We start from the raw sequence: 16,623 nt of genomic DNA, 5'->3' as shown, positions 1-16,623 counted from the left end.
GGCAACTCTGGCAGAGGAAATGGAATGGAGCAAGGACAGAGTGGGGAAGGTCAGGGTGTGTTAAAAAATGCATGCAGTAAAGCAAGCATCTTTGTGAATCTCAGTCTTGGCCCCCTCCAAACAGTTATCAACATCACAATGGGAAAGATACTGTTAAAGCACAGATTTTATGATGTCACCTTCCTGCCTAAAAATTCTTCTTGTTTTCCATTTCATTTTGGATCAACTCCAATCTCCCTAACATGGTGAGAAGGACACATATATTTTCCAGCCCTTTAGCTCCTCACTCTTCTCTCCTCCAGGATTTTGAGCAGGTTCTTCCACTGCCTTGAATATTCTTTCTTCCCCCTTGAATGCCTCTTATTTGCCCCTCAGTTCACAATTTAGAAATAAACTTTCTCCAGGAAACATTCTCTTTGTTCTCAAGATTAGGTTAAAGAGCCCCACCTATGATCTCCCAGGTTCCTTGCATTGAGGACCTCTATATTAATTACCAGTTACTTGTCTGTTTGCTACACCAGACTGAAAATTCAATGAAGGCAGGAAACCTGTCTTGTTCATGTTTGAATCCCCAGAGTCTAGCAGAGGACTTGGCATGCAGTAAGCACTGAAAATATGCTTATTGAATAAAGGAATGAGTGAATGAATAGATGGATAGAAGAATAAATGGAGAAAGAATGGCCCTCTCCTTGGCCAGCATCTGCCTTTTTTAGATGTATTAATGTTTGCTAAGTAAACACATATTGAGTTGAATTATGGAAGAAACACAAGTTCTTGAAATGCATGCTAACAAAATTCAAGTTGTAGACTGCAGGTTGAGAAAGGACTATATTTTTTTCTTACAAAATACACTTCATAGACCACCTATGTCAGAATTAAAGAGGTTGTGCTTAAAATGCAGATCTCTAGGCCAATCTAACCTACTGAATCAGAATGTCCAGAGTTTCTGGTAATAATTTATTTGAGGACTGAAAAAAAGAGGCTTAGCTATGAAGAACTAATAAAAAGGAGAGTTAGACTTCTGGAAGAATGCCAGTTGTGTACGGAAAGTGAAAAAGATATTACAAAATAATAGGTACAGCAATATCCCATTTCTGTAAAATATGAGGCAATTCTGTACATGTATATATGCGTATGAATGTATATATATATGTACACACTTGCATACATGTGTATTTATATATATATATGTAAATAGTTATTTGATATTTGTGTGAGCACAAAAATAAATGTAACAGAATACACATAAAATTTAATACCGAGTAACTTTGGAGGTACAAGGTGAGAGTCTATTAAGTTTTTTTTTAAATAGTCTCGTATTGTCAACTGTTGCAATAAACATTTAGCATTACTTTTGTAAATTAAAAAGAAATCTGTTAAGAAGTGTTATTCAATTTCTCACAAAGGCAACTTTTCTCCCTTTAAATTTTGGTATATGTCTAAAATAGGGTTGTTAGATAAAGCACAATATGTAATATTTGAGTAATATTTGTAATATTTGAATGCTTATATTCAAATTTACTCGCTTATCTGAAATTGAAATTTAACTGCATATGCTTTTTTTTTTTCTTTTAAATTTACTAAGTCTGGCAGCCCTAACATGAATGTCAAATCTTATACAGAATTCATGAAATAATTGCTTCTTCCACACACCTCTACTTGAAGGAAACTGGTCCCGGCTGGCAGATTCTCTTCAACGACGACAGTATATGTTGAATTGGTGAACACAGGACTATTATCATCAATATCCAAAACCCTGATGGCCACTGTTAGAGTTGAATAACGAGGGTGTACCGCTCCATCAGTTGCCACAACAACAAGTTCATAGTAGTCCCTGACTTCTCTGTTAAGCTTCACTGATGTGTAAATGCTCCCATTGGATGTGATATGAAAAAGATTATTGAAGTTACCCAAACTGTAGTGTACTTGGCCATTTATTCCAGCATCAGCGTCTGTTGCCTAAATAAAATTAAAAACAAAGGAATTCACATAGTACTCTTTGTTATGATTTTTTCACATTACATTTTGTTATGTTGCCCTGCCAGAAGGGGATAGTTAAAGAATTATGGCATATTTCTAAGCAAATATTTTTTTTCTCTAGGGAGAAAATTTAAAAGATAATGACAATGTAGTACAAAAGTCTAGAACATGAAAAGAAATATACTATAGTTTAATTGATGTTCTTCATTCAAAATGAACATAACATAATTTGATACCAGTAGAAATAACAATATTATATTATGACAGAAAATTCACATTTCAAAAATACTGAATTTTTCCTGTATTATCATTTCTTTAATAGATTTTGAATTCTAAAATTTAAAAAAACACATTTAGGTTTTAATTAAACATAACTGACAACTTAAGATTTTACAGCTTTTTAAATTCAAGCACTATATGTGTGTGTGTGTATATATATATATGTGTGTGTGTGTGTGTGTGTGTGTGTGTGTATGTGTGTGTGTGTGTGTGTGTGTATAAGCACCATATATATATAACTGCATTTAATCTGCCTGATATTCTTATGAATAAATATCATTGGTCCCATTCTACAAATAAGAAAGCTGTGGCTTATGTACTTTAATTATCTTGCTTAGGGTTACACAAGAAATAAATACCTCAGTGCCCCAGTTCTTAGTATAATGTCTTGCATATAAAACTATTTAATAAATAAATATTTGTGGAATTAATGAATGTTAGAATAAATTAATGCAAGGAACTGAGATTTAAAACTAAACATGTTCCAAAACCCAAATAGAAGTGAAAGTATAGTAACTGTAAAGCAACTGCAAAGGGCTCTTCTTTAATATTAGAATACAATCTCCAAATGATAACAGAATTGTTGATGCTATAATAAACCTATTGTAACTGAAAATTTTATGTAATATTAAATCACTTTGCATCAAATAAAATGGGTAAATTTTGAGTGACTATTCTTCTGATGGAGTGTTATGAGAATTAGAGTGTTATGAGAATTAAAATAATCTAAAAATCAATTAATTGGAATATAAATTATGATATTTCATTATCAAATACAGTACATTTTGTGCTAAACAGTTCTATGTTATTGTTTCTCAAAGAAATTGGAATGAATCTTAGCATCTATAAAATATTACATAATTATGCCCCAAACTTCACTAGGGAAAGGAAGGAAAACAAGACACTTGGCTGCATTATGAGCCAGGGACACAATAATCACTTAATATCTACAAAGCCTGGGATGCAATATAATGTATTTTGAACAGCACACGAGCAGATGTATATCCACCTTTACAAACACTGGGGAAGCATGTGGGGTGGGTTTGCTGAACACTTGTGCCTTGTTTGAAACGATAAAGCCCAAGATGTCCATAACTGTACTCCTTCTGACTGTCATAATGCCAGACATTCCAGCAGGATTTGTCCCTTTTATTCCTCAAAACACAAATGCCCCTGGGAGGGCATTACCTCTGGAGTTTTAAGCCTGAGAAAAGATAGAAGAGTAATTGCAGGAATGTCTGAAGAGGACAAAAATACTGTAAAAGAGTTGAAGAGTTTCCATAGACATATTTTCTTCTACTTTTACATTTTTCCTAGAATTTGTCTTACAGATTATTGACATATTAGTCAAGCTGGTCATCTTAGTGGAAAAAACAAACAACAATACTGCCACATCCCTTACAAAAAAAAACAACCAATCAAACAAAAAGTGTTATTTTTTGTCTTAAATCACTGCTCAAGTAAATAGAAAAATACAAACCAATAATGTAAGTACGTTCTATTTCATTAAACCAACACTCTTAAAAGTTTCAGGGACATTTTCTGTCTGTGGGTATTTTTATGTAATCCATAATTTAAATGATTCTTGCTCAAGATATATTCTTATTTATCCCCATATTGGAAGATTTATTATGATAGAATGATTTAATTTGATTAATATGGCTGTGTATGTATATGTGTGGGGTGGAGGGGGATGTTAGGTATGTATTGTACTATGTATGTCCAGCTACTTAACTAATATCTCTACTAGGACACTTTATGCGTATTATATGAGTTTTCTATTGTTGCCATAACAAATTACCACAAATTTAGTTGTTTACACATTGCGAGTTTATTATTTTATAGTTCTATAAATCAGAAGTTCAACATCGGTCTCACCTGGCTAAAACCAAGGTATGCATAGGTCTGTATTCCTTTCTGGAGGCTGTAGGAAAAGATCCATTTCTTTGCTCATTCCAGTTATTGACAGAATACAGTTCCTTGAAGTTGTAGGATTGAGATCCCCACTCCCTTTTTACTTGTCATGTAAGGACAATTCCCAACTTCTAATGGCCATCCACATACCTTTTCTCTTGGCTCATAGCACACTTCTTCCATCTTCAAAGCTAGCAATGGTGGGTCAAGTCCCTCTCACATTTTTTGAATCTCTCCTTCTTCTATCTCATCTCTCTGATCCACTCTTCTATCATCCTCTTCCACTATTAAGGGCTTAGATGGCTACAATGGGCCCGGCTGGACAATCCAGGGTAATCCTCCCATTTCAAGGTTTTTAACCTTATCACATCTACAAAGTTAATTTTGTTATGTAAGGTAACATATTCACACATGGGATGTAGCTGGAGGATCATAATTCTGTCTACCATAGAATGAGAAGCTTAACATGTTTCTAATTAACTTTTGATTATTTCTATGTCCAAATCTTTGTCATCTCCAATTCCCCTACTTCACTAAATGGTTCTTCCACTGACCAACAGATTACATAAGAAATGAAGAAGATGTTCCTGAGATCTACTTCTTCTACCTTCTCAATTATTTATTTATTCAATAATTTCAGAAAAGCTTATTTTAAAGCTTTTCTGAAATTCAGTAATTTCAGAAAAGCTTATTTATTTATTCAATAATTTCAGAAAAGCTTATTTAATACTATGTATGAGGCTCAGCTCCAAGCTGTGAGATACATTGGTATATTAGGTAACAAGGTCCAAGATATGGCATTTACAGAAAAATCCCTATTCCATTTATAATACATTGTTTCCAATGTATGCAATATCTCAATCCTAACCACCTTGGCCCAAGCCACCACCAACTGTGGCTTAGATTGCTAGATTATGTGTTTATTTTCTTTTCAGTTATTTCCTTTCAGAGAGATCTTTTATAATAGATAAATGACATCATTCCTCTTAATATCCTCCAGTGATTTCCACTGCCTTCAGCACCATTCAAATGTTTACCATAACCAAGAGTTCTCCTACTAAATATTACTTTCACTGTGTTCTGGAATAATGCAAATCTTTCCAACCTCCAAATTTCTCCAAAGCCTCTGCCTAAAGGGCTTCCACGATTATTCGCTAGGCTAAAACCCATTCATCTTTCAAATGTCCATTTAAACATCACTTCCTCAAATGATTCCTCAAATCACTCCTGAAATGTAAATGAGACCCTCCTGTTATACATGGCAAGAACTCCATATACGTATAATTTATATCACTTTTACTAGATTTAAATTATAGATTTATTAATGTGATTATTTGTTTAACACTTGTCTCCCTTCTTACAAGTGGGAAGACTGTGATCATCTTGGCGGAACTACTGAATCCAGGTCTATACGGAAAAATATCATTTTTATAAAGTAAAAAGTAGTATTCTGTTATGACCTAGGTAAGAGTATGATAATAAGTAAATATCTTTGCATTTTTAATGTTTTGTAGAGTGACAAACAGGGACTATGTAGGTTAAGATAGCGAATGACCTTGATATATAAAAAGAAATTGCTACCTTATAGAAGTGCTGTTTAGTTTCAGTGTTTCCACTATATATATTTTTTGATATCATTAACTTTGGTATGTCACTTGTTCCCTCTAGGTCTCAGGTATCTCAACTATAAAATAAAAGATGTGAAGTGGAACAGCAGTTTTGAATCTCTTTTGCTACCATTATACATGTCTGAGATGAAATTCACAAACATGGCACAGATCATCAATTATAACAAGAATAAGAAGATAGCTGTTGCATAATTCTCTGTAATCTAGTTGCAAAGCCATTATTCTGTTCCACTGAATAAAATATATAAAAATTTAAGTGAATCAGCATTGTTATAGATGATATAAGCCAGTAACTAGTATTAGAACAATGCAAATGTAGTACCTACATCAGTAACAAATGACTTGGAAAAGACCTCACATAACCCATGTTTGCAAACTACTGGGCTAGAGGATTGTTAAAGGAAACTTGCTCTAACAGGACTTTAAGATATAAAAACAAACTTAATTTCAGAATGAACCACCTACAGTGCTTGCATCATGTTGGTATTTCCCAAATTGCTGCACTAATCATGTTTTACCTTGTGAACTTCCCAGTACACAGTAGCTCAGAGAAGTGTTGCATTAAAAGATCCTCTTTCACTGAGGATTGTTGAATGGAAACTTCCCCTCTCCAGGCTTCAACTTGCCAAGAGGAAGGACATTTTAGCAAGAAAACTGCTCTCTCTGCTCCCTCCCTCACTCATGAGTGGTGAATTTGATGGAAAGAATTGGGTAAACACACTGCCCCCTTTAACATCTGATGTTTATAAGGATGTCAAATGATTTGCTGGTTTTGCTATATGAGCTCTTTCCCTATGAATAAGACCTACAATTTCAGTTCTGCCTGAGGCTGTGTAGGTAAGTTTAATCATGGGGTAGCATTTACCAACCCATTTGGTTCTCATTACTAAACCTCCTTCCTTTCAATATCAGCTTCACCTATTTGCCAGAATTTCATGTCTCTCACTGAATTGGTTGGAACCTGGGCAAGGTACAGGATGTTAGTTACTGAGAGTCCCAAACCCCAGGGGTGTTTATACCACAGTTTCCAAACAAATCTAGTCATAGACTCTTTTTCATTGTTGTTTGTTTAGCAAAATATTTACTAATATCTTGAGGGACATACATTTTTTAAAATACTGTTATAATTCAATGAGCAACACTGGGAATAAGGCCTTCTTTTAATAATCTGTCCATGATATTTTCACACAATACTTCCACTTGATACTTTTTGTTCCCCATGACCCATCACTTGAAACTAACTACCTTAAGTTAATAGAATCAATGGTGCCTACTCTCAAACATGTCAGGGTCCTTAACAGAGTCTACAGTAAAATAATAAATGGCAGAGAAAAGATAATCAGAAAAATATATGCTTTCAAAAGGTCCAATGAGAAATTTTTTTTAACAATGGCTTAAATTGATAAAAAAGGCCATGGAGGGAGAAGTAAACACTGAATTTTAGTCATGGTTTTGATAAACTAACTTTAGGTGCTACATTTCATGGAATGTTAATTAACGTCTCTTATGATGCCAGGAAAAAGTGAGGGGAGACGGAGAGAGAAGGGGAGGTCTCTGTTCAAATAAATAAATTTGGGAAATTGGGATTAAAGAAAATTTAAAAGTTTTCATTACTTCAGAACTTTTCAAGTGTCATTAATATTTTAATGAGCAAGGCAAAGTTCTCAAGGGGAGTAATGTATGCACCAGATTTAAAAACCCTGAGTAACAGAAATCCTTTCAAATGAACTATAGACAGAAGTCCAAACTCCTATGCATGAATTAATTCCAACCTACATTTTCAGCATTCTCTTACTATTCACTGTCCTGTATAAACACTCTGCTCAAGTCTAATCAATTTTCTTCATTTCCTTAGGACTCAGCATACACTTTTTGACATTTTCTTCAAGGCTTGCATTGATGATTCCTTATTCACCTCTGAAATTCCAATCCTTCATCCAGTCTTCAAATCCCAACCCCCAATTCAATCTCTCCTAGGAAAATGTCTAGCATTTAGAGATAGATCATTTTATAAATTAGAATTTTAACAAATGCTTTGTAACATTACTTTTTTTTTTTTGGCTGCACCACACGGCGTGTGGGATCTTCCCTGCCCAGGGATCCTGTGCCCCCTACACTGGAAGCATGGAGTCTTAACCACTGGACCACCAGGGAAGCCCACATTACTTTTTATTTACACCTTTTCCCCACAGCTATAAGTCCTTTGAGAATAGAAGCATATCTCATAACTCTTCATTTATTGAACTTTTCAAATATACAGCAATCTTTATCTTACAGTGGGATAATTTGTTGAGAGAAAATATCCAAACACATATTCAACAAGGGGACTAAAAATAAATATTAGATGGGGCATTTTTATTAATAGGGTTTCGTAATTTTAAGTCAGCTTAAGTATAAAGTGTAAATAAATATTGAAAGTCAAGTACACACACACACACACACACACACACACACACACACACACACATATGTTTTGACCTGATTAACTACAACTTAATTCACTGACTGTCTAGCTTCCATGAAAGGAGGTATATTTGATGCTCATGGAATAAAAGACTAACATTCTATAAGAAAGTGCTCTAAAAAATTTAAGGTAACTCAGACACACATCTAATAGAGACAGAGGAACTAGAATGTTTGTAAAATACAGGATTATTTGCTTCCTTTTCTGTGTCCTAATTAATTGAGGAACATAAATAAGGTCATGTAAGTTAAGTGATATGGGCTGGCTAAACAAGGTAGTTTCATTTACTTAGTATTATAGATGAGTATGTACATGTTAGAAAAGATAACCAAACATAAAATCCCTTATTGTCAGCAATACTGTCAAGAAGTTTGCACTGATGTTTAATATCTAACCAAGGAGCTCAGTGTGTGATGCTGTAATGAAAACATTTCTCTTCCTAGAAATCAATTAAAAGTTAATTAAAATTGTTAATAAGAAAAATCACACATCTCTTCTCCCTTTGTACTACATCAAAGCAAAAAACAGTAATAGCTGCAACTTTATAATCATCTGTCCATGGTTAACACATTTTGTAATATACACCTTACCAGGGGGCCTGACTTGTGGCTACTTATTTGTGAATGAGTATTGTTGGGAAACTGGCTAATAGTCTGTAGTCAAATAAAAACCTCACTGGACAAAACTTTGAATATTTGCTAGAAAAACTTCTGGAAAATCTTAATCACTAAAATCAAAGTTAGAATACATTACAGACAACCAAATAATAATTACTTAATAAAGACAACAGATCATGTATAAGGGCATTTATTGACTATTCCTTGAGCACCATTTTATAGCATATCATTTGAAAAGGAAGCAGGGAAAAATATTTCTTACACATTATATTTACCCCTTTTGTTCCCTCGTTAATTTTTAGAGTGGTCTACTATCCATGCTTTCCCATCAATAAATGTGAAAGCCCATTACTGGGATACCTACATTGGGAGTTACAAATTCTATAGAGATTGAAAAGTATGTCTTTATGGGTGGAATATACTGGGATAAGACCTCAAAGAAGAGTCTGATGTCTGCACCCCTTCCGTTGAGAAGTCTCTGGGTAAATTACTTATTATTTTTTCAATGATTAATTCTAATTTAAAATATGTTTTATACTCATATCCATTCAGATTATTTAGATATAAAATAATTTCTGTTTATTCTCACAAAAATCAGTTCTATGCAAAGAACTTTGAGGACAAACAGAAAGTATAGCTATTAGAAAGGTGTGAACTACCATGTAGCACCTAATTAGCCCAGTGTGAAGCTGAGAGGGAGCTTAGCTCCCTTAGTTTTTGCTTTTCCTTCACAGCAATTTTTGAGGCTGTGCACTCCTTTCTCACCTTGAAGCAGGAACCTTAAAAGGTGTTGAGCAGGGAGGTCAGGAGAAGTTGGGAAGTGCATCCTTAATGACATTACTAGTAGAAGTACATTTTTAAAATTACCTGCCAACTTCAAAATGGCATAAAATAGTTGTCATCTTTATTTCTTTAAAGAAGCTGAGCTATTTCAAGGGCTGTGATTATCAGTGTAAAATGGGAGAAGCAATTTAGTGACTCATCATGCTGGTAAATGTTCCCTCTCTCCACACCTATTCATTATAGAACAATGGCAAACAGACTTACTGGCTAGAAGGTAACAAGTGTACTTGAGTTCAAATCACTAAAAACATAATGAGAGTAAATAGTTTTTTTTATCAAGTATTGGAACTCTCAAATATTTAATCCCTAGGAATCTAGAAAACCCATATATAAATTAGAGATTCCTTAAGGGCTTAAGCTCTAGGTTAAAAGACCAGCTCTTTCCCATACTAACTCTATGGCCTTGGGTGAGTCAGTCACTCTAAGCGTCCATCCTTCATTTGTAAAATGATGATGATAGTAAGTATTTATCTCACTACCTACTATGAGGATTGAACACACTTAGCAGCATGCTTAGAGCATATTAAGTAATCAATTAAAAATTAGGTAAGTTTATTGTTATTGAGGTTTTCAACATCTACTTAGAAACTATTTAAAAAAGCTCAATTCTGTCCTAAAGTTCTTAAAAATATTTTTGTGAAGAATAAATCAGTCTATTTTTATTTGGTTTATTTATACACTTCATTTTCCTTAGGATCACATTTAACCTGGTATAGTGAGTCCATTAGGTTCCATTAACTTTGTTTTTATCAAGATGTTCTGAGAATTTGGGTGTCTGTATTAATTAACGAATTCATATGTGAAAGATCATAAAACCTGTTCATATGTGGTTTTAGTGTAACAAATAAAAATATAAGGAAAACTTGTATGAGCAGATGATATGTAACAAAAAGGAAAGAGCACTTTAGTTATTACAAGAAACAATAATGAAGATTTAAGGTCCTTGAGGCATGAATTCAGGTAGTATTAGACACATTACAGAGAAATTTCTATGAAAAAGTATGTCTGATGATTTTATGGACATTGTCACATTTTGAGAAATGTTCGTTATGTCTGGCCTGAGAAAAATGTTGAATTTTTAAAAATCAAAAATGTATTCCATTTGAAAGTAGAAGAAAAGGTAACTTCCAGTTACATTTTAAAGTAATTTTATCATGGGTTGGGAAACAAATGTGTGACAACAGATGAGAAGTCATGACCTGATCATAAATTGTGAGGCTCTTAAAATCATTATAGTGAGAGCTAAAAGGGGTAAAAGAGCTATTTTACACTAAACATTTCTTCGCTTGTCATAACTACTGCAGGCCATCCTTCCAAATCTGAAAAGATAACTTCTACCCAGAGAACTCAGTAAATAGTATTACCCCACAGAAAAGGTTTGACAGCTGCCCATATTTTTCTCCAAAGCTATGTCTTTTTTTAGTGTTCTTAAATTCTTTCTATTCTACCATGGAACAAACCTCTATTAAACTGTCTTTAAGGGCTTGGATGTTTCTCTAGGATGCTTTCCCCAAGTCAAGACAGCTGTCCTTCCACTGAGACTCCCTGCCATTTTGTTTTCATTTAGTTCTATAACATAATGTAATTGCCTGCTTACCTGCTTGGCTCCTATACTGTCCTTCCTGCAAACTGAGGACAAAAAAAAATGCATTGCTCATAGCTGAATTTCTAATACCTTTTCTTCATTAATGTTCAGTGAATATTTGCTGAATCAATGTTGCATTAAGACTGCCTTTTATGAAGCAGTAGGTGTCTTAAATGAAAGTTTGCTTGAATTGACAAATAGTCAAAGCAATTACTTCTAGTTACACAATAAACTACATTTTATTCTAACATTCAAGGTTGTACATGATCTTTTTCGAACCTACCCTTATGCACTTATATCTCATAACTAACTCTTTGACATAAACTCTATGTTTTAGTCAAAAGAGTTTATTATATCAGTCAGCTTTCAAACAACTCCAAAATCACAGTGGTTTGCTGTCACTGATGTTTATTTCTCATTCCATGATTTTCATTTTTTCTCCTATTGCTTTACATTTGATATATTTGCAATTGTGGGTTTGGCATGTATAGTATCATTTTGTTGATGGTGCAAAGTCATAAAATAAAATTATATTTTATTTTTACTCCCTTCTTCCTACTTTACTTCTCCAACATCTTCAGTCCCATCTCTTTTCTATGGACAAACATGTTCTAGGCCTTAAATCTAAGTGCATTTTGCCAAACTAACCATGCTGTCTCATACTTGCTTTGTTCTAGCTTGAAGTCCTCCCCCTACTTCACAAACTGATTATTCTTCAGCCCATATGTCACTTCTCTCAGAAACACCTAAGTTAAAAGTCTTATCTCTATGTTCCTTAAGCTCACTGTATACTCCTTTACCAAAATCCTTATTACTTTTTTTTATAGCCCCCACAAAATTAAGAGTTTCTTAAGAGCAGGCTGGCTTGTTCGTATCTGAACCATGCCTGTTCTTTGCATTGACAGGCAGCAGATAAAAGTTTTCTGCAAACATTTCATCTGAAGCTATTTCCATGATGGAGTTACATATCCTTCCTACCCCAAATACCCAATCACATGAAGAAAATAAAATATCATTTAGTATGTATAATTCTTTTTAAAAAGCTAATATTTTTTCTTTTTATGAGATGTAACACATGTTTTCCATTTTAGAGAATTAAGTGAGCAATCATATCAATAATTGTTTATTCCTGAACTTTGTCCTTATGCTATTGTTTTACTGCTTTCTTTTATTTCATTATAAGTCAGCTAAAATCCTATAAGAAAATCTATTTGTAGTTCAGTTTGAAAACAAGTGTTGTAAGTATATCTTCAATATTTTGTGGAATTAAATACAGTAGTTTTATTTTTCAATACTCTATCCCAGGGTTGCTCCAACTTTTTTCATTATACCCCCCCCTTCAATAGGCTTTCTAGATATTTTTTCTTCCTAATTGCACCTCTATGAAATTTTATTACTACATATTTGTTGCATATCTGTTTATGTATATGTTTGTGTTTTATATATATAAAGAGTATATTTTTTTTGCCTTTTAAAAACTGACTTTTTCCATTTTGGGGGTGATATGTCCCTGTTAAGAATGAATGCTCTAGTCAAAAGAAAACCTTCTGTAACTTCCTAATATACCAAAAATAAACATTTTCATGTAAGCATTTGTTCCTTCAACACTGATTACAATAGCATCACTTTCAAAATACATGCCCAAACTATTATGTAAAGTAACTATTTCAGAGCACCTCTGGAGCTGCAGTCATCAGTCATCAGTTTTTAAGTATAAAGTAAGAGAAAACTACCATCATCATAGATGACATTTTATGTAATAATCTGCTTGGCTCAGGCGTTTCTTTTATATTTGTGCTTACCTTGTCTGTCAAGTTCTGACACTAACTATTGTTTTCTGTTTTTTTGTACTTTAAACAGTTTCCTCTATGCTTATTAAAGATGTAATATTTGTTTATCTGATGTCTTTATGATCCTTTCTGCTAATCTCAAGTTTTAATTTTATTTTTACCCAGTATTTTTTGTATTAAATATAAACATTCCCATATATTTCTCTAAAGAGCCAAGAATGATCTATGCCCTAAGTATTGCCCTTCTAGCTATCACAGAACTTTGGCTATTATAGCTCTCACAAATGATTTGCTTGTATCGGTGGCAGAAGAAAATCATAACTGGAAAGTAGAAAAAATGTGACAGCCAGGTTGGATTCTCTAAGAAATTCTCCATAATTGCATTTTCTGCAGAATATCCAAATATTAGATTATCAGATACATATCTAAGACAAAAGAAATGAAAAGGCCTTTGGCCAATATGATATCCATTTAAGGAGAGAAAAATATCTCCTATGAATAGTGCTTTTTGCTTGATATAAGCACACATTGTTTCCCAAATGACAACCATAAAATTAAAAGGACTTTCTCCATTTTATACATATCGCCACTATCTTATCATAGTCACCTACCCTGATATATTCACTGGGGTAGAGCAGGATACAGATTCTGAACTCTCGGTTTTATTTTATCATCAATCATCCCTGGAGGTAAGCTTAAAATTTTGCAATTTTTAGTTATGTTCCATTTCCCCAATCTGGGATGTCACCAACTTGGTTGACTTGGAAATGTATGTTTTATATTCATTCCTGTGCCAACAATGCACTGAAGTAACAGAAGATTACATTTTCTATGGTTTTGTCTAACATATTCATTTAAATAGGTGGAATGGAATTAATTGGAAGGAATAACTTATCTTTTCATATTTACTCCCTAGGTCTGCATTCATGGGCAGGGGAAAAGAGCTAAGATGTACAAAATGTAGAACTGCCTTTTGAATCAGAAATTTTAAATTCTGCTTGCTATTCCTTTTCTAGTTGCTTTCCTTCCAGTATACTTTCAGAGCACATCTCTATGTGCCACTGACTGTGTAAACAGTGGGTAACTATTTTAGAACGATTACTATGCAGCAGGCATTCTGCAAGGTGCTTTTTGTTTGTTTCCTTAAATTCTGGTGTAAAATGCTACTGCTGCTCACCTTAATATTAGAGATATGCATAGATTTTTTTAAGTTATAGATTTATAAAAGACCCAGATATCTTATCAACATTCTTAAGCTTTTCTGATTAAATGAGAGAAAATAAGCCCAACTGGAGATTTAAAAAAAAAAAGTGGGGAAAAAAACTTCTTTTGAACATACATTCTTTTATTGTTAGCACATTCTCAATAATAATATTTTCATATCAATTGGTCTAGCAGAAATTTTCCCTCAGAATAATGGTTTTTATTCTATTGAATTATGTTGATGGTTAGAAGTGGTCTAGTCAGTATAATTAAGTCAATAAAAGAAGTGGAGACAGGCATAAAAAATAGATAAAAATCATAAGTTAAAATGAAACGTATTACTCTGAGAAATCAAAACTCTATAATCTATCAAGAATCTTTGCAGATTATAAAGAAGAAAGCTATTGACTTATTTCAAACTTAAAGTCTAAAGACTTTAAGTGGAGACTGAAGCTACCATCCAGCATGACAGGTGTGAACGACTTTGATTTTGTTTGCCCAGAGGAAGCATTACTCTTGCTACTTTCATAAAGACTGATCGCTCTTGACAGAAATCTGTCTGTGCAGACTTGGGTGAGTATGATACCGCGGAATCATAAAACCATTAGAGAAGACTGTAGGCTCAGAGGAGCTCCTCATAAAAATGTTGAGATAGAAAGAATAAGACAGTGAAAAAGAGACTGTATTTGCTATATATCCACATCGTGAATTATGATACCCATAGGGAATATTTCCAGTCCTGGGTTTCAGAATTCCAGTGAACTAATCTTTCTGAGATATCATAAACTAAGGAGTGAGAAAACAAACCAAAGAAATATTGCCTGCTTTTATTTATTTATTTTGTAGACTGAATCTAGATTTTAAAAAAATGAGCCTCCTATCTTTGATTCTTGTATGACCTGAGGGAAAATACTGTGATATATAAGGGTCTTTGTTTGCACGCTGGATTCCCTATGAAGCAGAAAATGGGCCAGCAATTAGTTGCAAGTGTACCTTTTGGATCCATGCATGTGGAAAGCAGACAAAAGAAGCAGGACTGTATTAAGAGAAAAATCTAACTAGCCAGGGCCAACAACAGTCTTGGCCAATTCTGGAAGAAGCTGTGGAATTAGAGTTGCATGTTAGAGTTATTCCCAGTTGTGCTAAAATAACCAGGCCTTTGCATTTGGCCATCAGTCAGTGGACTACACTGAGAAAGGTGTGACCCTTCTCTCTCTGCAACTGACGTAACCCTGGTTGGCAGCTAAAGGGTATCTTCCTACATCAGTCCCAGAAGACAGAATGCCCTTCTTTGAAGGGGAATCTGGGAGGTGCATCTCAATCTCCATCACAAGCCAATATCTGTACTGTCTTTTCATTAGATTACAAACTTCTCATTTATCAAAACATAATAAATCACACATACACGTGTGTGTGTATACATATACATATATGTATATGTACACACACACACACACACACACACATATACTTAGAATCATTCCAATGTCAGTCATTCACTGTTTTCAAAAGAAATAATCAGCTCCAGAGCTACAGAATGACTTCAAAGTTACAAAACTCTCTGGTTTGATTGTGCTGACCCAAGCTAACAATGACCTATTTCTACCCTTGTACTCAGAGATATGGTTCATATTTTCTTTTTGAATTTAATTCTCCTTTAAGAGCAGAAATCCTAGATGGTGAGCTTTACATCTTTTCTATCTTTTGGTTCTTACAAACACTCAGCAAGACAGTTTTTTTGTCCACATTTTATAGATGAGAATATTGCAAAAAAGCTAAGAAACTTGTTCAGGTTCTTATACCTAGGAAATAAGAGAACGTGGATTTGAATTTAGGACATTAATATATCATCTGCTTGTGATCCTTGTTCAGGGAGAGAGGCTGTTGTAATTGGTGCAGCATCATAAATTATTCTAGCTGCATGACAGATTGGAGCCCAGAGATAAGTAGTAAGATGACTTGGAAACATTTTAGAATTCACTCTGAAATAGTTTACTTATTTTAATTATGGAAATGAAGAGCCATATCATAGAAATCTACACCTTGAAGATTATTATTACAGAGTAGCTCAGAATTTACATGCATTCAATGAGAAAAATAAAAACCTAGGTTATAGAAAATTGTCAGTGGTTCCCCTCACATTATTCCTTGCTCTGCCTCAATCTAGTCTGGACTGATATCAGAGGGAAAAAAAATAATTCAGTGAAGTCAATGGAAGCCATTGCATCAAATCCTGGGAAATACAATATACAATATACTCAGAACTATGAATTTTACTGATCATTTTGAAGCATGAAGGTAGTCATTTCAAAATAAATGT

The 16,623-nt window shown here is 33.7% G+C and overlaps 1 protein-coding gene across 7 annotated transcripts in view; it reads right to left on the bottom strand.

Annotated features, from left to right (window-relative positions):
• PCDH15 (protocadherin related 15) overlaps positions 1–16,623 on the bottom strand; it is a gene marked incomplete at both ends in the record, with an annotated part of 696,762 nt that overhangs the window by 178,883 nt on the left and 501,256 nt on the right. For all 7 annotated transcript variants that reach the window (XM_082673500.1, XM_082673497.1, XM_082673498.1 and 4 more), the window contains one exon: positions 1,654–1,959. In XM_082673500.1, coding sequence (XP_082529626.1) covers positions 1,654–1,959 — 306 coding nt within the window. The remainder of the gene's footprint in view (positions 1–1,653; positions 1,960–16,623) is intronic.

Source organism: Grampus griseus (assembly GCF_964374135.1).
Source record: "Grampus griseus genome assembly, chromosome: 16".
NCBI lineage: Eukaryota > Metazoa > Chordata > Mammalia > Artiodactyla > Delphinidae > Grampus > Grampus griseus.
The sequence above is the reverse complement of the archived record's forward strand: the minus strand, read 5'-3'. Positions and strand labels throughout refer to the sequence as shown.